This window comes from Alexandromys fortis, unplaced genomic scaffold (genome assembly GCF_014885135.2).
Source record: "Alexandromys fortis isolate MF-2015 unplaced genomic scaffold, M_Fortis_MF-2015_v1.1 scaffold_32, whole genome shotgun sequence".
NCBI classification, from domain to species: domain Eukaryota; kingdom Metazoa; phylum Chordata; class Mammalia; order Rodentia; family Cricetidae; genus Alexandromys; species Alexandromys fortis.
In genome coordinates, this window is record NW_026067938.1 from 6,196,315 (window position 1) to 6,220,919 (window position 24,605).

Below are 24,605 nucleotides of genomic sequence, written 5' to 3' on the forward strand. Positions count from 1 at the left end.
TGTGGATTGCGTTGGGTGGGCTACTCAGTCTAGGGGTTGTAACCCACCCGCAATCCAGTTATTCCAGGGTCTCGGAGGGGCGCTACCTGGAAGGGAGTGAGCTAAGACAGAAGAAGGAGACCAAGCAACTTTGTCAAGGCCTCCGTTTATTAGGGACGGGTTACAGTTTATATATGGTAAGGGATGAGGGGCAGGGTATGGGATCTCGCAGGCCGCGTGGTTCCGGTCACGTAGCTCGGTTACATTCAGACAGACAGGCCAGAAGTCACAAGTGGCCACACCTGGTTCCCTGGATAGCTGGAATGTGAGGCGGGTTCCGCTAAGATTAGCAATTAATTGGGTGAGGGGCAGGTTTTGTCAATAGAACATAACTATGGGTGTGAGGTTCTCTGCAGACTCCCTAGAGTGATGGTTTCTGTAATGATTGTTAGGGGGGAAATGGCTCCTGACAACTATTTATCTAGGAAATGAGGAAGAATCTTATCTGCTGCTAGGTATTTGTCTAACGGTCTTTGAAAGCCCGAGATCAGAGAGTCCAGATAAAAACCTTCACTATTTATAGGCTCTTCAGCGCTGCAGTGGAGTGTGTCAAGGCAGGAAGGGCCGGGAGTCCCATCTAGCATCTCCCCACACAGGGGCAGGTTAAAGTGTTAAATTCCAAGAGGGGGAAATCTGCAATCGGCCTTCAGGCCTAATAGAACCCAGGACTGTTTAAGCTGTTCACATTTCCAAAGGTCTCAGAGCATCTCTGAAGCCGGTGGTCACGATCCAACCAGTGCTCCAAGCCAGTGCTCCAAGCCAGTGCTCCAAGCCAGTGCTCTGCCGTGACCCGATCAAGTGTGATGTTTCGCTTCACGTGGCATCGCTTGGAACTGTGCCTCTATTAGTTCATTTTTGAAACAAGAACAATGAGACTCGGAAATGTTAAATAACTAGATCACAGGATTGGTGAGTGGTATTGTTATGCCCAAATCCATGAAGTCTCCGCAAAAGCCAACAAAGAGACCGAGTCCCATATGTAAAAGCAAAGAGCTTTTATTTTATGCAAGTTTGCAAACTCAGTCTCTCCACATGTTCAACGTATTGGAATAAATGGAGAGCCCTGAGCTCAATAGGGTTTGATAGTAGCAAAGGTGGGGGTGAGGGGTTTCTGAGGTTCAGGACCCCTGATTGGCTGACATTTGTCTAGGGGTGTCCTGGTGAGTGTGTGCTGGCAGGTGATCCTAACTACAGCAGTTAGAACGTTAGACGTTTCCTTTGAATGGGTCTGTTTTTGGGTGGTGCTCAGGTAATCTTAGTTCATGGTCCTTACTGCAACCAGGTATTGCTTCAGGGTAAACAACTGAGATTCAGGCATGTATTAAATTTATCGATGGCTGAGTCCTGCTCTGGCAAGTGATAATGATTGGGAGTAAAGAACTTCCTTTGGGTGATCTGTTCATATTTAACTTATCATGGCTGGCTCCTACAGTATGGCTTGGCTGCTCATCGGTAGACTCCTGCTCTGGCTCTCCAAGCATCCTCTGGCCACTAAATGGCTCTTGATGCCTGGTATCGCCCTAAGATCTACCCAGATCATTGGCAGGCTGAGATCTCAATTGCTTCTGCCTTGCCTGCTAGGCCCAGGGGAGAGCGCTCCATGAACATCTGTGATCAATGAGTGGAACCGATCCTACTGCCCAGGAGTGATTGTTTGCCTGAACTCGGGCAGGTGTTTCTGGTACAGGCTACCTAGAACCATCTGCCTTGGAGGATCTCTGCCCATCCCCATGATTTGATGTAATACTCTTTGAGCTGGAGGAGCCTTCTCTTTCCCCCGCCTACCCTTTGCCTGCTATGCCAGCTGCTCTAAGCAGAATGGTTCTTAACAGAGTTATGGTTTGGACGGGAAGTGTTCTTCAAAGATCTGTTTGAGAAAGACTTGGTCACCAGCCTGGGGCACTACTAGGAAGTGGCAGAACTCTTAGGAGTGACTTAATGGGAGGTTATTCAAGTCATGCCCTTTGAGGGGATATCAAAACCTTACTTTTCTGGTTCTTTTTTTGTTTTCCAGCCACCATGAGGAGGAGAGGTTTGTTCCCTCATCTGCTCCCCACCATGTGCTTTCCCAACATGATGTCATGTCTCAGTGCGGGCCATAATGCAACGGAGCCAACTGACCATAGGCTGGAGTCCCTGAGATCATGGGTCAAAGTAAATCTCTCCTCATTACAAGTTGACTGTCCTGCCGGGTGGTGGTGGCGCATGCCTTTAATCCCAGCACTCGGGAGGCAGAGGCTGCTGGATCTCTGTGAGTTCGAGACCAGCCTGGTCTACAAGAGCTAGTTCCAGGACAGTCTCCAAAGCTACAGAGAAACCCTGTCTTGGGAAAGAGAGAGAGAGAGAGAGAGAGAGAGAGAGAGAGAGAGAGAGAGAATTAAAAAAAAAATCAACAAGTTGACTGTCTTGCGCATTCTGTCACAGCAATGTAAAGCTGATATAACAGAGACACGGTAAGGGTTCTAAAAGTGTGGTGGCGCACACCTTTAAATTCCAGCACTTGGGAGGCAGAGGGTGTTGGATCTCTGTGAGTTCGAGGCCAGCCTGGCCTACAGAGTGAGTTCCCAGGACAGCCAAGGCTACACAGAGAAACCCCGCCTCCAGAAACAAAAACAACAGCCAAACTTTGACATCGGACCAAAGGCACAGTGCAAGCAGTAACAGGAGCAACAGAGTCACAGATGTCACAGCCCGGTCTCGTCTTGCTGATCTTCTGTGCTTCTCTCCCGTCACATCCCTTAGTTCTCACCAACACACAGCACTGACTCCAATTAAAACAGTTCACGATGAACAGCAGCACTCTTTATGGGAAAAGCCGCGAAATTCTGGGTACTGTGCTAAGAAATGAACGGGATTTTTCACGTCAGCACCCCACCAGAACCTCACATTATGTTGTCCCAGCTATTACTCCGTTTCACAGATGAACAAGCAAGTCTTAAGTAAATTGCCTGAGGACAAACAATTATAGTAATGGAGTTCTCCTCTCCTCCCCCTTCATGCCCTCTAATAGCCGATCCACTCTTCTCTGGGAGCCTCTGATCTCTGTACACCCCCACCTGCCCTTACCCCGGCCATTCTCAAACACACCCTGTTCATCCCCCTCCGCTCTGAAACCCCAAAGCACCTGGAGGAGCATTTGTGTGATATTTATGCATATTTTATACACATTTGAACATGTGACGGCCTTGTGTCCCCTCCGTATAGTGAGTTTCTTGAAAGTAGGCTCCAAGCAGAGCACAAGCTCTTACTCAGCCTTCACAGTGGCGAATGCAGGACTGGAGGGGTGGCTCAGCGGCAAAGAGCACTGGCTGCTCTTCTGGAGGGCCCGGGGTTCAATTCCCAGCACCCACACGGCTGCTCACACCTGTCTGTAGCTCCAGTTCCAGGGCTTCTGACATTCTCACACGGACATGCAGCAGGCAAAACGCTAATGACCACATTATTAAATTGTGTTTTAACCAGTGATGAATGCCCACGAAAACTCCACCGAGTCTACCATATGGTCCATGCACGTCTCATCGGGCAATGACTAATACTCATTGACAGTGTCTCAAAGTCCAGGATGAAGCGTGAGCTATATTTTGAGGCAGCAGGAGGATACTGAAATGGAATCTAAGAGGCTGGGGAAATTTGAGTGTTTTTTTTTAAATATATTTACACAAGAACTTTATTTATTTCTATCACACATACAAGCCCAGCAGTGCCCTGAGACTTTTCTAAATTACAGAGATGAAACAGGTGACAAAGACGCCATTTGAAGTCAATTTCCTTACTTTCCCTTCATCCCTAAAGAGACCTCCACTCTCCAGACCTGGTCATGGCTGTGAGAAAAGCAGGGGCAGAGCAGAGACAGAGAGATGGAGACAGAGAGGAGGAGAAAGAAGAAGATAGAAAACGGGAGAGTGGGTGTTAAGAGGAAGACAAAGAGAGACAACATAGCCAAAATAGCAGCGTTGTAAGGAGAATGAGCAGCTGGGAAGTTTAGGGTAGGGAGGATGTGAGAAGGGCTAGGGTGCTAACAGGGACTTGGAAATGTGTGACAGGTACTTGTGACACGGAGGGAGCCTGGAGGCCAGGATGCACTTGGGTGTGTTAACAGCCACCGCAGATAGCCCCTCGTCCCTTCTGCCTTTCAGAATATGCCGAAATGGAGTTTCTTTTGAACCTGGCAGTAACTTCAGTTTCAAGGATCTGACTCCCTTTCCTAGGCTCCAAGGATGCCAGGCACAGACGTCGTGAACATACATACATGGAGACACACACACACATAAAAATAAATAAATCTTAAAAAAAGGAAAGAAAAGGGCCGGGCGATGGTGGCGCACGCCTTTATTCCCAGCACTCGGGAGGCAGAGGCAGGCGGATCTCTGTGAGTTCGAGACCAGCCTGGTCTACAAGAGCGAGTTCCAGGACAGGCTCCAAAGCCACAGAGAAACCCTGTCTCGAAAAACCAAAAAAAAAAAAAAAAAAAAAAAAAAAAAAAAAAAAAAAAAAAAAAGCCGAAAAAAAAAAGAAAGAAAGAAAACAACAAGAACCAAAATAACAACAACAACAAAAACCCTGTGTACTGAAACAAACCCTTTCTCTCTCTAAACTTATTATCTCAGATATTTTGTTATAGTAACGGGAAGTAGTCAACACTGGCAATCAAGGATCTTTGTGTCTACACTAGGAACTTCAAGTGGTTGGCCCGTGACCCCCTCTCTTCTAGAAATGAAAGCGAAAAGAAAGAATGGTGGCCCAGAACTCAAGTATTAGTCACCACGCCATGCCTGTCTGTCCCACACCCGTTTCCTAACCTTGCTCACTTTCCTAAAAGTGAGGACCTCGTCTCAGTCATTGCCCAAGAAGACTGCGCACAGACAATCCACCATACTGCATCTGGTCTTCAAATGTTTCCAATTAGATAATTAGAACTGGGTTGCTTTAGTTTTCAGTGAATATATTGTATCTTTTTACTGACTCAATAAATTGAGCACATATGATCACTGGCTCTCAGGACAATTTGGGGTGACACGAGGTGGGGATCCTTTGACCTTGAGCTGCTGAGACCCTGACGGCTCTTCTTACCCTGGACAGTCCGCTCCTCTTGGGAGTCTAAGCTGAAGCTGTCAACTACAGTGCCTGACTCCACTCATTCCCTTGGTGAAAAGTTCCGTCAAAATGCTGCCTGACTCCCACCCACCCACCCCCCACCGCCATGAGGAGCAAATCCATGACCATGAGGGTAATAGAACTATTTCTTCTTTCCCTGTTCCGTGATTCTAGCTCCAGACGGCAGGCAGTGACAAACCGAAGATTCCCCTCTTATGCCAAAGCCTGGATAAATAAATAAACAAGCAAACAAACGTGAACAGAAAAACCCCACTCTCATCAAAGCCTCATGGACTTGATTCCACCACACCGCGGCTCCCTGAACTCAGCGCAGTAGCTCTGGAACTCATTTCCGCCGGACTTGGCGTCGTGAAACTATTTGGAATGCGCTGTGCTCTTAACACGCCTTTCCGTAAACAGGGATCTAAGTGTGCCTCGGCTATCTAGGAGGTGGGGGTGACAGCCGCCTAAGCGCAGGCGGGCTTCATCCTGTGTTTTCCGTATTGTCTTGTCAATAGGAGCTATTATCAAGTCCCCAACGAGCCTGGCAGTGCTACCCTCAATGAGGTGTTTAAAACTGCCTTCCCTGGTGAGAAGGAAAACACGGCTTTTGTTCCCATCTTTAAAATTAACTGCACGGTATTACCGCCATCAATGAGGTGTTTAGCATCAGAATTGCCTTCCCTGGTGGGAAGGAAAGCACTTACTTTGTTTCCGTCCTTAAAATTAATTGAGGTTTTTCAAAACTCATCCCTACTCAACCAACAGTCCCCTGGAAGGCAAAAGGAGAAGTAGATGAGATTTTATAATGTGGTCTTCCGTCGCCCATCACCGGCTTCCAGCTCCTTCTTCCCCTTTAGACCACTCTCTGAACACTTCTCGGGCCCCTTTGTCTCCTTTCCCTCCTGTTAGGTTTTGTGGCTCTGGTCTCGCGCCTTAAACTTTGACAGGAGTTAATTCATAGATACTTGCTTAAGTGAAGCAAACACTCCGCCAACCTAGATATTCATTATTGACTTGTGCATTTGCCATTGACATATCATACTTGTTCCATGAGGTAAAGAAATTGCTCATTAAAATTAAACCTGAGACAGGTGTGGTGGTGTGCACCTTTAATCCCAGCACTCAGGAGGCAGAGGCAGGTGGATCTCTACGAGTTTGACGCCAGCCTGGTTTATATAGTGAGTTCCAGGACAGCCGGGGGTACATAGACCCAGTCTACAGAAACAAAGCAAATTAAACTCCAGGACTAATGTCTGGGGGGAGGGGGTGGTGGTGGTATGGTAGTCAACAGCTGAGAGATCCCTCTTCTCTTCTGGGTATTCCAGAAGCGGGTCTAGCTTTTGTATCTGTCTGCAGGGTCTTTGTTTGGGAAGTAGGCTCTTGCACAATGCAGCAGAATGTAGTAGGCCAAAGAGGTGAAGTCCTGACTTCTACAGGCCAGAGTCCAAAAAGACATACTAATCGTAGGTTTCAAAAAACAAAGAGAAGGCTGCTCATATCCAGAAATTCTCCAAAGAGACAGAGATCTGGAAGGAACCAAGAGAACTCGGCAGCTGCTATGTTTTCCTACAGAAGGGCCTGTGTCCCGCCTCCACCTCCAATACTGAATTGCATGAGGGAGGGAAGGAAGATCTGGGGGTCCTTATCCCCACTGCCAGGGATACCAGGGAACATATTCTTCTCCTCACACAACATGGACTGCGATTCGGATATGAAATGTCCCTCCGGAAGACTCATGTATTAAAGGCTTGGTCTCCCATGCATTGCTCAGAGGTGTGGCTTTGGGCAAATGATTGGATCACACGTTCTCTGACTCCATTAGTGGGTTACTGCATGGATGGACCCATACTGGAAGACAGCAGAAGCTGGAAGGAGGGGTCTGATTGGAGGAAGTGGGCCATTGAGGGTGTGCCTTCGAAAGGTGTCTTATCCCTGCCGTGTTCATGTTTTTCTTTTTAAATATTTATTTATTATGTATACAATATTCTTTATGCGTATATGCCTGAAGGCCAGAAGAGGGCACCAGACCTCATCACACATGGTTGTGAGCCACCATGTGGTTGCTGGGAATTGAACTCAGGACCTTTGGAAGAGCAGGCAATGCTCTTAACCTCTGAGCCATCTCTCCAGCCCCCGTGTTCATGTTTTCAGCTGCTGTGAGGTCATCTGTTTTTCTCCACTGCACTCTTCTACCCGGATGCTCCGTAGTCCCAGAGCCAAGGGGCCCAGGGGCTGAAGCTGCTGAGATCATGACCCAGATCACCCATCAAGTTGTTTTGTTTAATTCAGGTGTTTTGTCACAAGGACCAAAAGTGACGAATACAAGGAACGTAACAGAAACAACTGCATGGCACATCTGGGCAAATGGGACAGCAACAGCCTCCTCCAGCACCCCCAACCGGTCCAAGGAGCAATACAGACTGATCGCTTGTGCCTGAGACAGGGAGGGAGAAAGCATCGATCTGAGAGGGTCCTTCTACAGTGTCATTAGTGAACTAGTCAGGAACACAAATGAAAATGTTTCTGCCTTTTCATAGTGTTAGAATTCATTTTTAAAAAAGAACAACAACAATAAAGTCACAAGATAAAGTTTCAAAGGCAGCAACCTGCCAGATAACCTTACCTACGTTGGTGATCTAGATGAGGTAAATGCAGGTTCTTTTATTGTGATCTTAATTAGTAATATAAACTCTCATATCACACAGATGCAGCCAATATATCTATCTCCATATATGTATGTGACAGTTTGAATGAGATTGACCCTCATATGTTTGAATACTTGGTTCCCGGTGGGTGGAACTGTTTGGGAAGGATTAAGAGGTGTGGCCTTGGTAGAGGGGATGTGTCGCTTGGGGGTGGGCTTTAATACTAAGAACTTCACCCCATTCCCAGTTAACTATTTTCTTCTCTGCCTTCTGCTTATGAACCAGACACAAGCTCTTAGCTTCACCGCTATGCCTGCCTGCCTGTTGTCATGCTCCCTGTCACGATGGTCACTCACCCTCTGACCCTGTCAGCCCCCACTAAACATATTGGGCAATAGAGAGATTACTAAAATGTTGCATATATATGGGTTAGGGGATAGATACAAGTTAAAGAGGCTCCTGCGGGGTTCCTGAGGTCTCAGCAGCAGGCTGATAGACATCTAAATAGAGTCTGCATTGATAGGAAAATGAACCCAATCCAGCTGCAGGGAAACAGCTGCAGGTGCAAAGCAGGGGTTCTCAGCCTTCCTACTGCTGTGACGCTCGACCATAGTACCCCTCATGTGGTGCTGACCCCTCCAGCCATAAAATTATTTTCATTGCTATTTCATAACTCTAATTTTGTTATTATTTGAATTGCATTATAAATATCTGTTTCCTGATGACCTTAGGCGACCCTGTGAAAGGGTCATTCAACCCCCAAAGGGGCCGAGACCCACAGGTTGAGAACTACGGCCGTAGAGCCAGGCCACTGTAATGAGAGGCAGAGATGTAATCGGCTGCGGTGAAAGGGCAGAACTGGGCAGATTAGTGTCTAGAGAATGAGCGGGAAGAGGGTTAGATAACAGCTGAGTAGGCTGAATCAACAGTGGGGACCAACCTGAGTTAAAGCCTCACGAATAACCTGGAGTTCACTGCCTGTGGAGCTTTCTTTGGACACAGGCTCACAAATAATGGCAGGGAGACTTCTTATTAATTATAAAAGCTCAGCCAATAGCTTTGGCTTATTACTAGCTAGCTCTTACAACTTAAATTAAGGCAGCTCCTTCAACTCATCTATGTACTGCTTTTGCTGCTGCTTCTGCATCTGGCCGTGGATTTTGCCTTTCTTCTTCCCAGCATTCTCTGTGCTTGGAAATCCTGCCTGTTGAGCTTGGAAAACCGGCTGCTGAGCTTTTTATTACAGCAATCTCAGTGTAAAGGAATATTCCACGGCAGGTCACCGGCGCGATGTCAGGTATTAGATGACGGTTTAGTGGGGACACACCAACTCAGTGCTGTGTGATGAGACCCAGGTGAAGGGGACGCAAGTGTAAGAAGTTCTCTGGCTTGGTGTCTCTGATATGATTTTAGTGTGCCCATGCCGCCCTGTAGTCTCTCAGCCCGCTTGAATAACGTTTCTATTCCCAGGAACAAGTCTTTTATCAGCCTGTACTGTGCGGGTGGTGCCAGACAGATGGTGTTGTCTGTAGATCCGCCCTCGAAATGGAGTCAAAAGCTGCTTGTTAAATGGTACAGGGCGAGGCACTGCCTTAGAAAGCACTGTCTTACACAATCCGTATCGCTCAGAGTTAGGGCATAGCCAGATTTCAGCAACAGAGATGAAGAAGAGAGAGACAACAGTAAAAATCAGCGAAGAGAGATGGATTTGGGGGAGGGGGGGGATGCCGGGGAGCGCCTCACCTTGGCTCCCAAGCTCAGTTCCTGTGCCCCAACCCTGTGTGAGCTATCTGTTATGGACACTCTGACCCTCTAGAAAAGAAAGCAAAATCTTGAGAGGCCGGAATCCCTTGTCATCTAGTTGGCGGGATGGACCTTAAAGCAGAAAGCAAATTCAATCATATAAACACAAGACTATGACTACATTGCTTTCTAAGCAAAAACTCACCAGGTGTCTGAAGTCCACTCACTGAATGCGGGCTTGGGTTTGCACATCTGGAGCCCCGGCACCTGGAAGGTAAAGGAGGGAGGAATTTGCGGCTGTACTTGGCTGCATAGGGAGCTCAAGGCCAGCCTGGGCTACAAGGAAACTCTCATCTCAAAAAAGAGCAAATGTTCATCTGTTTAATATGTGCACTGTGCGTTTTACATACAGCACTGCCTTTTCTCATGAGTCTTAAGTGACTGTATCCACATCTTACAAATTTAGAGGGACAAATTTAGAAAGGTTAATAATTTGCATAAGACCTCAGTATTGCTAAACAGTGGAGCCAAGATTCGAACTGAGGAATATCTGACTCACAAAGACATCCCTTGAACCAAGTTAAGTGACTTGATGTATGCTCTCTGGGCCCAGGGTTCCTTCAGAACTATTTCTTTTTTTTTTGGTTTTTCGAGACAGGGTTTCTCTGTGGCTTTGGAGCCTGTCCTGGAACTAGCTCTGTAGACCAGGCTGGTCTCGAACTCACAGAGATCCGCCTGCCTCTGCCTCCCGAGTGCTGGGATTAAAGGCGTGCGCCACCATCGCCCGGCCCCAGAACTATTTCTAACTGCTAACATGCTGCCCACAGCATGGCAACCACACATCCATATGCTGGAGCCCCGGGAGCAGAGAACCCCACATTTCTTCCTGAAAAACCACAGCTCTTATCTTCAAGGGAGTAAGCTATGGTTCATTCTGAAGCCATGTTGAATGGCCATAGCCTGGGAACACAGACTTAGCTGTTGGGGTGGGTGGAAGGTGGTGGTCGGCTGAGTTAATAGATTCCAAAAAGTTTTTATCTCTTAGTTACAAGATGTTAGCTAAGGCCCAGAGATGGGCAAAAAAAAAAAAAAAAAAAAAAAAAAATGGCTGTTCTAGAGGGCTAGAACTAGCCCTAGATAAGGCAATTAGCCTCTGGACCTTCAACTTTCCAATCTCTTAAGTTGGGCAGTTCTTTTTTTGTTTGGTTGGCTGTTTTGGTTTTTCAAGACAGGGTTTCTCTGCATAACAGTCCTAGCTGTCCTGGAACTAGATCTTGTAGACCAGACTGGCCTCGAACTCACAGAGATCCACCTGCGTCTACCTCCCGAGTTCTGGGACTAAAGACACGCGCCACCACTGCCTGGCTCGAGTTGGGCAGTTCTAACCAGCCAATGATTCTCTGCAGGCACAGTTGCCTTCTAGAAACTCCCAAATGCCCAGGGTATTAAGTGCCTCTTTCCTGCTGTGATCCGAGCCCCTGGACTAAGTCTTGGTTCAGTTCCTAAGTGTTTCATAAATCACCACCCTTCGCTGTAGTCAGATCACCAAGGAGCAATACGGACTAGACGGCAGAGACCTGAACAAGACGGCGAGAAGCCCATTGCATTTGCCGGCTTTCCACGATTGTTCTAGCATTAACCAACCATTAACCACTTCTAAAGACTGGCTTCCAAATGTCTTTAAGGTCCCATTGAGATCTCACTTTCTGCAGAATCAGGGTCAGGTTGATTACCCGTCTCCATCCTGAACTGCACACCTCCAGACATTAACTCTTCTCTGGTCTCTGTGTGTTCTTCCTAGGTTCAAATCAGGCCCGTTCTAGGATAAAGTATAGAATGTCTCAAGGGATGGGGAGGGAAAGTGCAGTGATGCCGCATCTTTTTGCCATTAGAAGGAATGTGGAACTCGATAAGATGAAACGGTATAATACCATATAAAGAGATGTAAGGATTTCTATTTAAAAAAACGTTTGTCACTTTGGTTAAAATATGGAGAAAAGGAAGTCCTCTGGGCCCCAGCACCTTCCAGAACACTGTCCCGTGTCCCTGCCACCGCCACTCCTTAAGACCTTTGCGGGTAGCTGGGCGTACTGGGCGTGCCTGGAACCCCAGAGCTTGGGAGGGTGAAGCAGGACCACAAACTAGCTCCGATCTGGACTACAGGGTGTGACCCCCAGCTCGGTAGGGAAACCTTTCCTAGGAGTCACAGTGCCGCTGTCTCCGTTTACTCAGGTGTAAATTCTTTAATGTATTGAGTGTGTTGTTTTTCTTCCATGATTCTGACCTTTCTCATGTTTTATTATTCTTGGGGTGGAAATATGACTCAGACCTTTATAATTAGAATATCCCATACCCCTAGTCAGAGTGTTTATTTAAGGCATAGAGACACGAGCCAGCAAACTCAACAAATTCCCAGCGGAGCCTCAGCAGATAGGCGAAAATTGTCACGAATTACAGGCTCACTCCCTCCAGAGCTGGCTGAGCCCTGAAGAGTGTATGCAGTGAGTTCAGAACCAGTTGCCATTCCCTTGAAAAGCTGGATTGAGATCCCTGCTAATTCAGAGAAAGCAAGGTCAACAGAGCCAGAGAAACAGGCTTCTTGATTATACTGAATCCCTGCCTCCCACAGTCTGCCCTCTTGACTATGATGGCCAATCAATGTTCTTTTTTGTTTCCATTTTAAATCACACACACACACACACACACACACACACATTCCTTTTTTCCAATGCTGGGGATTGAACCCAGAGCCTGCTGAATTCCAAAAAAGTGCTGCGTAAAATCCCTAGCCCTTGGTTTCTTTTTTTTTTTTTTAATATTTATTTATTTATTTGTTTGTTTGTTTGTTTATTTATTTATTATGTATACAATATTCTGTCTGTGTGTATGCCTGAAGGCCAGAAGAGGGCGCCGGACCTCTTTACAGATGGGTGTGAGCCACCATGTGGTTGCTGGGAATTGAACTCAGGACCTTTGGAAGAGCAGGCAATGCTCTTAACCACTGAGCCATCTCTCCAGCCCCCCCCCCCCTTGGTTTCTTGAGATGGAGTGAGTCTCCCGGCATCACAGTCAGGAAGGCCTCGAATTTCTGGCCTTCTTGCCTTCAGTTCCTGTGCACTGGGATTACCATACACATGCTACCACACCCAGTTTGAATCATTATTGTTGTCACTGGTGTCGCTGAGACACCATGACCACGACAACTCTTGTAAAGGAAAATATTTACCTGTGGTGGCTTGTAGCATGAATTCTAATTGTTCTCAATAATGAGAACCCAGAGTCAGATGTTAGGAGGCGAAAACTGAAGGATCAGAGAAGCAGAGCAGCCAGTAACTACAGAGACCTTTTACCTCTACCGAATCGAATCGTCAGACTGGAAGGAAGAACTTGTCTCTACGGCTCCTCAGACTGTTGCTGTCTCTACAAAACCTCGGACTGCATGCTCAGACTGAATCTTGACTGCCTCTGAGCTCCTGTCTCCTCCCACCTTATTTTTCCTCTCTCTATTCAGCCATATCCCTTCTTGTCTCCATTCCCCCAGTGCTGGGATTAAAGGTGTCAGCCACCATTGCCTGGCTCTGTTTCTCTTTTAGACTGGAGTAGCTTAGGGTAGCCTTGAACTCACAGAGATCTGCCTGCCTTTGCCTCCTGAGTGCTGGGATTAAATGTATGTGCCACCACTGCCTGGCCTCTATGGCTAACTAGTGCCTTAGCTCTGCACTCTGATCTTCAGGAAACCTTTGTTTGTTAGCTTACAAACAAGAGATCACAGGCAGAGGCAGTCGGATCTCTGTGAGTTCGAGACCAGCCTGGTCTACAAGAGCTAGTTCCAGGACAGGGACCAAAGCTACAGAGAAACCCTGTCTCGAAAAACCAAAAAAAAAAAAAAAAAAAAAAAAAAAAAAAACCAAAACACAAGAGATCACTAGAGTGGCTTGTTTAGTGATGCTGTCCATTACAGTCATGGAGGGACACAGGGCAGCATTCAGGCAGACGTGGTGCTGGAACTGAGAGACTTTACATCTTGATACAAAGGCAATAGGGGGTGAATTGTACACTGGTCTTGTCTTGAGCAGATATGAGACCCCACCGTGGCACACTTCCTCCAACAAGACCTCACCTACTCCAACAAGGCAACACCTCCTAATAGTGCCACTCTCTTTGGGGACAGTTTTCTTTTAAACCACCACAGAGGACAATTAGCAGATGCTGGTTCTCTGCTCATTGTAGGACTCAGAGGTGGAACTCGGAGGACAGGGCTCTTAGCCACTGAGCCACTTGCTGGTCTTGCCTTCAATACCAGTACTAGGAAGACAGAGGCAGGAGGATCTCCAAGTTTGAGGCCAGTCTGGTCTACAGAACAAGTTCCAGGACAGCCAGGGCTGCACAGAGAAAACCTGTCTTAAAGAAACACAAACAAAAAAAATCCGAAGCAAAAGTACATATATCTTTCCTGTAAAGTACCCGACTTTTGCAAATAAATACTGTAGCTTTCATTCTATTTTTGCTTTTATTATAACTGTGAGAATTTGAGATGGGTAAACCCTAGAGACAGAGCCAGAAAGATCACCAGCTCCTGGCCATCTAAGAGAAAGCAAGACTCTGTCTCCAAAGAGAAAAACTTGGCTGTTAAAATGTTACATATATTTGCTTTCCTGTGAGGGCCTTGAGGTCAGTCAATCGGAAGACACAGGGTGGCCAGGGAAAAATGTCTTGTTTTAAAAATTTAACAATGTCATTTAGTTATGAAATCATCGAGTATTTTCTTTTGAACCCCTTGTCAAGGAATTCATGAAATTTCTGAACTGTAAGGGTTCCTACAGTCTTCAGTTTTCAGACTTAACTGTCTGGAAAAAAAGCTTTGGGATAACAGTGAAGTTTCAATTTCTCTTTTGACCTTGCTGTAGTTTCTTCCGGGTATGGCTGGGAAGGCAATGTAGTTTTCATGAAATAGCTGTTTTTTTTTTAATATTTTAATTTTTTTATTGCTCTAGCATGTATATAAATTACATGGTGTTTTGTTTGCTTTGAGGGTTTGTCTGTGTAACCCTGGCTGTCCTGAAATTCACTGTTTAAACCAGGCTGGCCTTGAACCCAGAGATTCACCTGCCTCTGCCTCAAAAGTGCTGGAGTTAAAGGTGTGCGTAGCCTGCTACATAATTTTTGCTGCATATCTAAAATTGTAACTGGCTTGAGAGAAATGAACTTTTTGTTTATTTGATTGGTTTTTCTTTCGCTTTTATTTTTCAAGACAGGGCTTCTCTGTGTAGCCTTGGCTGTCCTGGAATGAGAGGCTCTTTATTCTCATTCTATTAGAACATTAAAACAATAGACCCTAAGAAATGAGATTTCCCCCAAGAATCTTATGGAGAAGGAAATCCTGAAAAAAAATTTATAGTTCTAACCGCTGTCTCAATCACCTTACAGGAAGAGACTCAATAATGGGCAGGGCCACACCTTGGTCGCTGTTTAGATGTGCATATTTTAAATATGCATATCTTTGGCTTTCTATTTTAATTTGAATCTCATTTCAGGGCTCCAAAGACCTACTTGAGGTGGGCTGGGTGTCACTGGGGATCCTTGTGGCCAAACTGAAAGACATTTTCTGCTCCCCATCACAACACAAATTTGGCGCTTTTTTTTTTTTTTTTTTTTGTTCTTTTAGCCGAATTTCTCTGTAGTTTTAGAGCCTGTCCTGGAACTCACTCTGGCCTCAGACACACAGAGACCCACTTGCCTCTGCCTCCCCGCTGTGATTAAACTTCCACCCGCCTAATTTGACCTTTTTACTTGATTTATTAAGGCTGAACAGTGTTGGGACACAGGCTCATGGCTACCCAAGTTTAGGAACAAAATGACTTCATTTTGCTTGATTATTCTGATAAGTATTTTCACAATAAAATGCAAATATCTAGTGAAGGAAAATCAATTTTATAATTCATCACTATTACATATAATAATGATGCTTTGAGTTCACTAATATTAGACGTACATCTGGACTTGAAAACGTTAACAAGCGAGAACTGCCGAGTACTTTCAAATGTGACCACCTAAAAGCAAAAATAAAAAAAAACTATGGGCTGCTCTTCCAGAACACCTGGGTTCAATTCCCAACACCCACATGGCGCTCGAAATCCCGTGTCACTCCAGCTCCGGGAGAGCCATTACCCTCTTGTCTCCAAGGGCGTCAGGCACGCTCAAGCTGCACAGTCATACATGCAAGAAAACATCCACACACATAAATCAGAAAGAAAAAAAAAAAAAAAAAAGCCCCGTTGCCCTGAGAGAGGCCGGGCGGACGCGATAAACAAGCACATTTCCGCTTCGGCCCAACTGGCGCTAACAGTTCATTTCCACAAAGAATGCGGCTACAGAGCCTGTCGGCACAGGGCTCTTTATAGTTTTCGGATCAAAAACGTTAGAGGAAGCGGGTATGGTAGGGGTGGACCCCGGAACCGAAGAAACCGCGGAAATCAAGCCCAGAGCCTGGTTGCAGGCTTGTTATTCCTTAATGTCCCGACCCCACAGGCGTCCCCGCGTCCCCAGACGCCCCGAGGCTCGCCCGGGGCTCGGCACGCTCGGGGCAGTTTCCACAGCACGCGGCGCGGGCAGAGAAGCCAGCTTTTGTTTATTTTGGCCGCGCGCGCCTCGCGAGCGTCCGGGGGCGGAGACGCGCAGGCGGACGCCCCGCCCACTGTCCCCGGCCCGGGGCGGACGCAGAGCGCGGCGTCACAAAGCGCCCCCGGAACGCCGAGGCCCAGCCGCACCCGGCGCCGCGCGGCCCTCGCAGGGTGGCGAGAGGACGCCTCCCCCTCGGTCGCCTCAGCCCCGCCTCGGTCGGGCTCGCTCTGCCTCCGAGTGGCGGGCGGCTCGGCGTCGCCGCAAAGCACCCCGGGAGAACGGGCTGGCGCCGGAAGGACGCGCGAGCGCGCGGCGGCGGCGAGGTGATAAAAGGGAGCGGGCCGGCGGAAGTGGGCGGTTCGTCGGCGCCGTGCTCTGTTGTTTGGGGTTCGGGCTGCCCGGAGGGGCGTTCTCGGGAGGTTCGCCGGTGCAGGCCGCGCTGACAGGGCCGCGCCCCGCCGCTCGGCCGCCCTTGGCTCGGTGCGCTCGCGCTCTCCTCGTCCCGCAGGCCCAACATGGCGCAGGACGTGGCCGAGTACCTGAGCCAGAACCCGCGAGTAGCCGCCTGGGCGGAGACGTTGCGCTGCGAGGGCGAGACGGACAAACACTGGCGCCACCGCCGGGAGTTCCTGCTCCGCAATGCCGGAGACCTGGTCCCCTCGACGCCCGGGGAAGCCGCGGCCGACGCGGAGAGCGGAAGCCGCCGTCGGCAGCTCCAGCAGCTCGTTTCCTTCTCCATGGCCTGGGCGAACCATGTCTTCCTGGGGTGCCGGTGAGTGAGGGAGCGGGAGGCAGCCGTTCCGGGCTGCCCGAGGGGCGCTGCCGGGGATCGGGAAGCGCGGGAAGTTGTGGCCCTGGCGGCCCTCGGAGGGCGTCCGCGGCAGCGCCGACCTCAGTGTTGGCGGGGGACCCCGGGGTGTGTGCAGCCGACGGTACCCGGGAGACCCCCGGTTTAGGGGTTCGCCTCCCGAGCGCCGGAGGCATTTGTTTATGGCATCTCCGGGACATAAAGTTGTCGCGCGGTTGGTCCGCTTTGATTGCAGCCAGGAACTGCAGTTTTCCCAGGGCCCGCACCTCGCACACTGCCTGTCGTTTCGCAAAAACACTCCTTGAAAGCGACTTTTTGCTTCTTTTTTCAGGTACCCTCAAAAAGTTATGGATAAAATTCTTAGTATGGCTGAAGGCATCAAAGTGACAGATGCTCCAATCCATACCACACGAGACGAACTGGTTGCCAAGGTGAAGAAAAGAGGGATATCGAGTAGCAATGGTTAGCAGATCATAGATGTGAACATACATAGGAGTTTAGAAAATAAGCTTGATGTAATTAGGAATTGCTGTCCTTACTAATTTTTAACAAGCCAGAGTTTGTATGATGTATTAATCTAGTTGACATGTTAAAGCTAAACTGTGTGTGTCTGTCTGTTTCCGGTGTGCTGAATTTGTTAGTTTCCTTTGACTGCTTTAGATTTTAAAATCCAATGTCTGACGCTGTTAATTTAATATTAGAAATTAATCCTGTTAATACCGTAAGATATTAATGAAGTTTTTCACGCCTTAAAAGAAGCTAGTCCTGAAATATTTTTATTTGTGCTTTTTCTTATTATTTTTATTATTTATTTACTTATTTATTTATTTTGGTTTTCGAGGCAGGGTTTCACTGTGTAACAGCCCTGACTGTGTTGGAACTTGGCTCTGTAGACCAGACTGCCCTTGAACTCACACTCACCTGCCTCTGCCTCAGTGCGTGTGCCACCACTGCCCAGCTCCTCTTTGTGCTTTCTTTCTTTCTTTCTTTCTTTCTTTCTTTCTTTCTTTCTTTCTTTCTTTCTTTCACAATTTATCAAAGTTTATTTTATGTGCCTTGGTGTGAAGGTGTCAGATCACCTGGAACTGGAATTACAGACACTTGTGAGCTGTTGTGTGGGTGCTGGGAATTGAACCCAGGTTCTCTGGAAGAGCAGCTATTGCTCTCAACTACCTAGCCATCTCTCTGGCCCCCCCCCTTTGTACTTTTTGGAGGCAGGGTTTCTCTGTGTAACAGCCCTAGCTATCCTGGAACTAGCTCTTGTTGAGCAGGCTGGCCTCAAACGCACAGAGATCCACCTGCCTCTGCCTCCCAAGTGCTGGGATTAAAGGCATACGCTGCCACCATCTGGCCTTTGTGCTTTCTTAATGAATGTTTCTTAATGAATTGACATCTGTGTGGGACTCCTAGTGAAATACTTGTGTTTTTCTTCTTTCTAGAAGGGATAGAAGAGCCATCCAAAAAACGAGTCATAGAAGGAAAAAACAATTCTTCTGTTGAGCGAGATCATGGAAAGAAATCTGCTAAAACAGATCGTTCGTCAGCTCATCAGGAAAACAGTTCGGCATCCACAGGGTCGTCCACCAAGTCAGAGAGTAGTGGGGCGTCAGCTCGGAGCAGCTCTGGTGTCTCTAATCAGAATAGCTCCACGAGTGAAGGAGATAGGTCTGTTTGCAGCCAAAGCAGCAGCGATTCCTCTCAGGTAACAACAGCGGGGGCTGGAAAAGCTTCTGACCCAGAAGCTGCAGATAAACATGGCTCAGCATCATTTGTTTCTTCGTTGTTGAAATCCAGTATGAATAGTCATGTGGGCCAGTCCACTGATTCTAGACAGCAGAGTGGATCACCTAAAAAGAGTGCTGTGGAAGGTTCTTCCCTCTCGACTTCTCAGAGCAGCTCAGAGATCGAGGTGCCCTTGTTGGGTTCCTCTGGAAGTTCAGAAGTAGAGTTGCCATTACTGTCTAATAAGTCTAGTTCAGAGACAGCCTCAAGTGGGTTAACATCCAAAACTAGTTCAGAGGCAAGTGTTTCACCTACAGTTTCTAAAAACAGTTCCTCCTCAGGCACCTCTCTACTAAATCCCAAGAGCAGTTCAACCAGTTCTTCACTGCTGACTTCCAAAAGCACTTCTCAGGTAGCTGCATCACTGTTAGCTTCCAAAAGCAGCTCCCAGAGCAGTGGCTCTATGGCTTCCAAAAGCACTTCCTTAGCAAGCGTGTCTCAGCTAGCTTCTAAGAGTAGCTCTCAGAGTAGCACTTCACAGGTGCCTTCCAAAAGTGCCTCACAGTCCAGTGAGAGCTCAGTCAAATTCTCTTGTCGGAAGTTAACCAATGAAGATGTAAAGCAGAAGCAGCCTTTCTTCAATAGACTGTATAAAACAGTGGCGTGGAAGTTGGTAGCTGTTGGTGGCTTTAGCCCCAGCGTGAATCATGGAGAGCTGCTAAATGCAGCTATTGAAGCTCTGAAAGCAACACTGGATGTGTTTTTTGTCCCGTTGAAAGAACTGGCAGATCTGCCTCAAAATAAGAGCTCTCAAGAAAGTATTGTTTGTGAGTTGAGGTGTAAGTCGGTGTATTTGGGCACTGGCTGTGGAAAAAGCAAAGAAAATGCAAAGGCAGTTGCATCGAGAGAAGCACTGAAGTTATTTCTCAAGAAGAAAGTGGTGGTAAAGATATGTAAAAGGAAGTACAGAGGCAGTGAGGTAGAAGATCTAGTACTCCTTGATGAAGAGTCGAGACCTGTAAACTTGCCGCCCGCATTGAAACATCCTCAAGAATTACTGTAATGTCTCCAAGTCACCACTGCATCCAGTAGCTGGTGTTTGAAGAGAACTGGCTTTTATATGATATAAAACACTGGCTTTCACAGATTTTGTATTGCTTTTTTCCAGTTTTGCAGAAAATTTAAATTGTAGTTATCTTCAGTAAAGTAGACGTTGTAAATAATTTATGAATGGCAGTACATATTAAAGGGTATACACTGACAGCATACCAATGTGCTGTTGTATTTGCTGAAGAAAATACTGTCTTCTATTTTTAATGATATATTAGGTACGATGTGTAGTTCTGTAGAACCTTAAATTTTTGTACTACTTCCAATTTGGTGGAAATGTATTAAGTTGTCTACCATGCTTTTTTTTCTCTAACTTGATTAAATCCCATCAAAGAAAAGGGGACCACAGTATTTGAATGTGTGAAAATCTGTATGACAAGGTTTTAAGAATGTTGCTCATAATGTTGAACATCTGTTAAAGAATAAAAGAATGGTTGCCTCAAACTATTTTCATGAGAAGTTGTAAACTTTTTTTTAGATACAAAACAGTATAAAGTACTTATTGTTATTTTATTCTGATGTTTAAAATTCTCCATGATTTTGACTGCTGCTGATTCTTAAGCAGATTAATTTATGTTTTGAGGTAAAATGCAATTTACACTTTCTTAAAACAAATGTGGGTTTCTATATTAAGCATATTTTGTGACTACTAATTATTAACAGATTGATTTGTTTAGATATTAAATGCTTTAAGCTATTTTACCTTTTCAAGAAGTTGTGTTTTTTTTCCCCTCCTGCCTTGAAGTCAACCCAGTCTGGCAACTTGGTTTCTCACTACTATTCATAGTAAACTACAACCAAGTAGTTTTCCTAGTAATACATATATTTTTATTGGTAGGGGAGTTAAAGTTTATATCTAGAACCAGGTGGTTTTTGTATTTGCAGATTTCAGAAGAATGTGGAGAAGACTAGAGAGCCATGGTCAGTTCTTTAATGATTGTACCCATGTGAATTGCATCTGTTGGTAATGAAGTAGAATCTCATTTGTGTCTTAGGTGGTTCCTAGGTAGCCTTTGGCTTTGTAGATGTTGCACACTGAGCAGTAATGGTGATGATATACAGAAAAGAAGAGGCATCTCTTATTCACTAGTTGTTTTGGACTTGGAGGGTTGAAAATAAGCACAATTTAAGTTTGTAAAAGTTATTTTGTAGTTTAGGAATAATAGTTTAGTTTCCTGTGCTTGAACTGAAATAATCAGGGATGTTTGTGTTTTGCCAGATAACCTTTTAAAATTGTTTTTTGGGGATGGCTCATTGGATACCAGGGCAAAATCTATATTTTGTAAGTTGGCTATCTTTATATATTGTGGAGAGCAATAACATAAGTAAATTGTAAAACCATCTTCAAGTTTCTTCTGTGCTGTATTTTGTGAACCAATGCTTACCAGAAAAGTGAGCCAGACATTAGAATAAATACATTTCTGAAATACATCTGATTAGATGATTTGGTGATTTTCTAAAATGGCATGTTTCAAGCAAGTTTATGAAGGCTATTGTACTGAAAGTCTTAAATTACAAGTAAACTTTGATGTGGAAGAGTCTGCTCTCATAGGCCTATAATTCCAACTACTGAGGCTGAGTCAGGAAGAGCTGAAGTTAAAGGCCTTGGAGCAGTTTGTGGCTCTGTCTGAAAAAAGTAAAAAGATCTTGGGATATAAGTCCAGTGATCGAGCACACACCTTTAATCCAAGCACTTGGGAGGCAGAGGCAGGTGACTAAGGCCAGTCTGGTGTACAGAGAGTACTAGGACAGTCAGGGCTACACAGAGAAACCTGCCTAGAAGCCCTCAACCCCAAAATGTAGGTGACAGAATGCCTACTTAGCATGCAAAGAGGCCCCAAATTGGATTTCCAGTACCTCCAAAATGCAAAACATGGATGAAAATGTGATATTTTCCTGGTTTTTGAGAAGGTATGTTATATAGCCCTGGCTGGTCTTGAACTTACAAAGTATTTACAACACATGTATGCTCGTAACAAAAATGTACGAGCTGTGGAGCTGGCTCAGTGAGTAGAACACTTGGTGCTTCCGTATAAACACTGGGTGGCAATGCAGGCCCATGTTATTCCAGCACTGGAAAAGCAGAGATGGGATCCTAGGGAGCTGCAGGCTCAGTCAGAGACTGAGCAATTGAGAAGGATGCTTGAGGTCAATTTGACTTCTGCCTTAACATTTACACCTTAATGTGTAAACATACACGTGCAAAAAAGAAAATTCAAGGTCTCTGATTAAAATTTGTAGCTTCCCAGTACAGCTGAACAAATTGCTAAGGACACAAATGATGGTTAAAATGCTAAGTTGCACTTTGTGTGGTCTTTAACAAAGACACCTGGGCTTAAATGTGGAATGACCTTGGGCATTTTACAGGGGGTGGGGTGGTGGAACCTCTTGAAAGTGGGAGCCTTACTGGAGGACATGCGTCGTTAGAAGTGGGACTTTTAAGTTTAGTGTCGACCACATTTTCTTTGATATGGAATCTTAACTAACACTAGGTGACTTGGAATTACATAGATATAGATAGGGGGCTGGAGAGATGGCTCAGAGGTTAAGAGCACTGCCTGCTCTTCCAAAGGTCCTGAGTTTAATTCCTGGCAACCACATGGTAGCTCACAACCATCTGTAATGAGGTCTGGCCTGCAGACATACATACAGACAGAATATAGTATACATAATAAATATTTTTTTAAAAAATATAGATATATCAGGCTGGCTTCTCATGTCCTGTTTCTTCCTGGTTAGATAGGTGTGACCTGCTGGCCCATGCCCTTGCCACTATGCCTTCCCTGCCTTGATGGGTATGTCCCATTGAGCTATAAGCCCAAAAAAGCACTACAGTATTTGGTCATGGCACTGAGAAAGGTAGCCAATATTGCACAAATTTAGAATTACATTGCAAAGATCCTAAAAAAGTAAGATGGTAGCACATTTCACTCCAGATTATGTATTTTTACAATAATTACTTTTGCAGTTTCCTTCTGTCTGAAAATAATTTATAAATGACTTTGCTGTTGAGGTTAAGAGGGTCTTACATAGCATTAGTTTGGGTGGTTTGCAGATCACTGAAGATACCATCATTGGGAAACTTGTGTAACACCCTCCGAGTAAGCCACCTTGAGCACCCATTCAGGTTGTGCTCTGTTGCAAGCTACAATAACTGCTTATTGCATTTCTTGTAAAGATTTATATTTATGATATATATAGTGTTCTGCCTGCATGTGTCCCTGCAGGCCAGAAGATGGTACCCGATTTTAAGACAGATAGTTGTGAGCCACCATTTCTGCATTTTATTTTGTGTGTGTGCAGGTTGCGTGACTCTGTCTTCTGCCATGTTGGTCGCAGGATAGAACTTAGCTCCATCAGACTTGCCGTCATACACGTTAGCCACTGAACTTGTCAGTCCCGGATAACAACGCAAACAGCAAAACGACTTCAGACATTGCTGTTAGCTTTAGCAAAGGTGACAGTTTGAATTGTAAGTCATGTTGTTGGAACAGAGATCACTTATCTCTTGCAGTTGACAGTAGATCACTGGACCACAGAATCATGCCCATCATGATCTTAGTTTCATTTTAGACTGTATGACTGGGTATGGGTAGGTTGTAGTGTTAGCTGCTCAGAGAAGCAAGTGCCTTTAGGCAAGATCTTGCTATGTAGCTCTGGCTAGTCTAGTACTATGTAACCTATGCTGGCCTGAAACTCAGTGTCCCTCCTGGCTCAGCCTCCTGAGTGTTTGATTTATAGTTGTGTTCCTTATTCCTGGTTCAGACTTCTCTGTTCATGTCCCCTTGGTGTGTTCTTCAAGGTGAGTGTGCACAGAGGCACTCCTGTCTTCTCCCTTACTCCTTTAAATGGGTGCCCCATGGTCTTGAGGCGTGTGCCACCACGCCCAGCAGCTCTGCCGCCTTTGACTTTGTACTCACCACAGTTTGAACCTATTGCATCAGATTAGAGTGGAGACAGTTCAAAGTTCTCAGTGCTCCAAGGGTAGCTCTCCTGAGTGAAGCCCTAACTAGAAAGGGATGTGTGCTGTGCAGGTCAAAATAATACTCGGTGTCAAAACGTGGCCGTTGAGACTTCAGCCAGTGTTTGCCTTCCCCCACACTAGGAAGAAGACCACCAAAGAAAGCCATCTGCACACTCCCATGTTTTGAGTGTCTCTCCCATCTCACGTTCTTTCCCAAGCCCCCCAATTATGCTCCCAAAAGAAAACAAAAGCTTGGCCTACAGCAGAGCTTCCTTTGCTTCCTGTGTTGATGTGGGACTGATTTCTTACTAATAAAGAAACTGCCTAGGCCCATTTGATAGGCCAACCCTTAGGTAGGCGGAGAAAACAGAACAGGATGCTGAGAGAAAGAAGCTGAGTCAGGAGTCGCCATGATTCTCCCACTACAGACAGACGCAGGTTAAGATCTCTGGTAAGCCACCTCGTGGGCTACACATTATTAGAAATGGGTTAGATTGCCGGGCGGTGGTGGCGCACGCCTTTAATCTCAGCACTTGGGAGGCAGAGGCAGGAGGATCTCTGTGAGTTCGAGACCAGCATGGTCTACAAGAGCTAGTTCCAGGACAGACTCCAAAACCACAGAGAAACCCTGTCTCGAAAAACCAAAAAAAAAAAAAAAAAAAAAAAAAGGGTTAGATTAATATGTAAGAGCTAGCCAGTAAGAGGCTACAGATAACGGGCCAGGCAGTGTTTAAAATAATACAGTTTCCGTGTAATTATTTCGGGCATAATCTAGCCATGAGGGCGGCCGGGTGCCGGGGACACAGCCCCGCCGCTTCTTCTACAGAGTGAGTTACTTGTCTGCTGGATTTTGAGC

At 46.1% G+C, this 24,605-nt stretch overlaps 1 protein-coding gene and 1 long non-coding RNA gene across 3 annotated transcripts in view; one reads left to right on the forward strand and one right to left on the reverse strand.

Moving 5' to 3' along the window:
• Positions 1–1,057: 1,057 nt before the first annotated feature.
• Positions 1,058–24,605, reverse strand: part of LOC126504759 (uncharacterized) — a 62,486-nt gene continuing 38,938 nt past the window's right edge. Inside the window, exons 2-4 of the long non-coding RNA XR_007592704.1 lie at positions 9,730–9,791; positions 5,841–5,905; positions 1,058–2,876 (exon numbers count right to left, since the gene is read on the reverse strand). This is a non-coding gene — a long non-coding RNA (uncharacterized lncRNA). The remainder of the gene's footprint in view (positions 2,877–5,840; positions 5,906–9,729; positions 9,792–24,605) is intronic.
• Cdkn2aip (CDKN2A interacting protein) lies at positions 16,513–21,216 on the forward strand. Of its 2 annotated transcripts, none has more exons than XM_050147241.1 (3): positions 16,513–16,917; positions 17,285–17,415; positions 18,393–21,216. In XM_050147241.1, the coding sequence occupies exons 1-3, from the start codon at positions 16,661–16,663 to the stop codon at positions 19,736–19,738; spliced, it is 1,734 nt and encodes a 577-aa protein (XP_050003198.1). In that variant the 5' UTR covers positions 16,513–16,660; the 3' UTR covers positions 19,739–21,216. The 2 variants fall into 2 exon arrangements, with proteins under 2 accessions (XP_050003198.1, XP_050003199.1); XM_050147242.1 differs by having other exon boundaries at positions 17,285–17,384; positions 18,393–18,541.

Coding starts and splice junctions, on each gene's coding strand:
- Cdkn2aip (XM_050147241.1), top strand. CDS start 16,661: ATGGCGCAGGACGTGGCCGAGTACCTGAGCCAGAACCCGCGAGTAGCC. Junction 16,918..17,284: donor CATGTCTTCCTGGGGTGCCG/GTGAGTGAGGGA, acceptor TTCTTTTTTCAG/GTACCCTCAAAAAGTTATGG. Junction 17,416..18,392: donor AGGGATATCGAGTAGCAATG/GTTAGCAGATCA, acceptor TCTTCTTTCTAG/AAGGGATAGAAGAGCCATCC.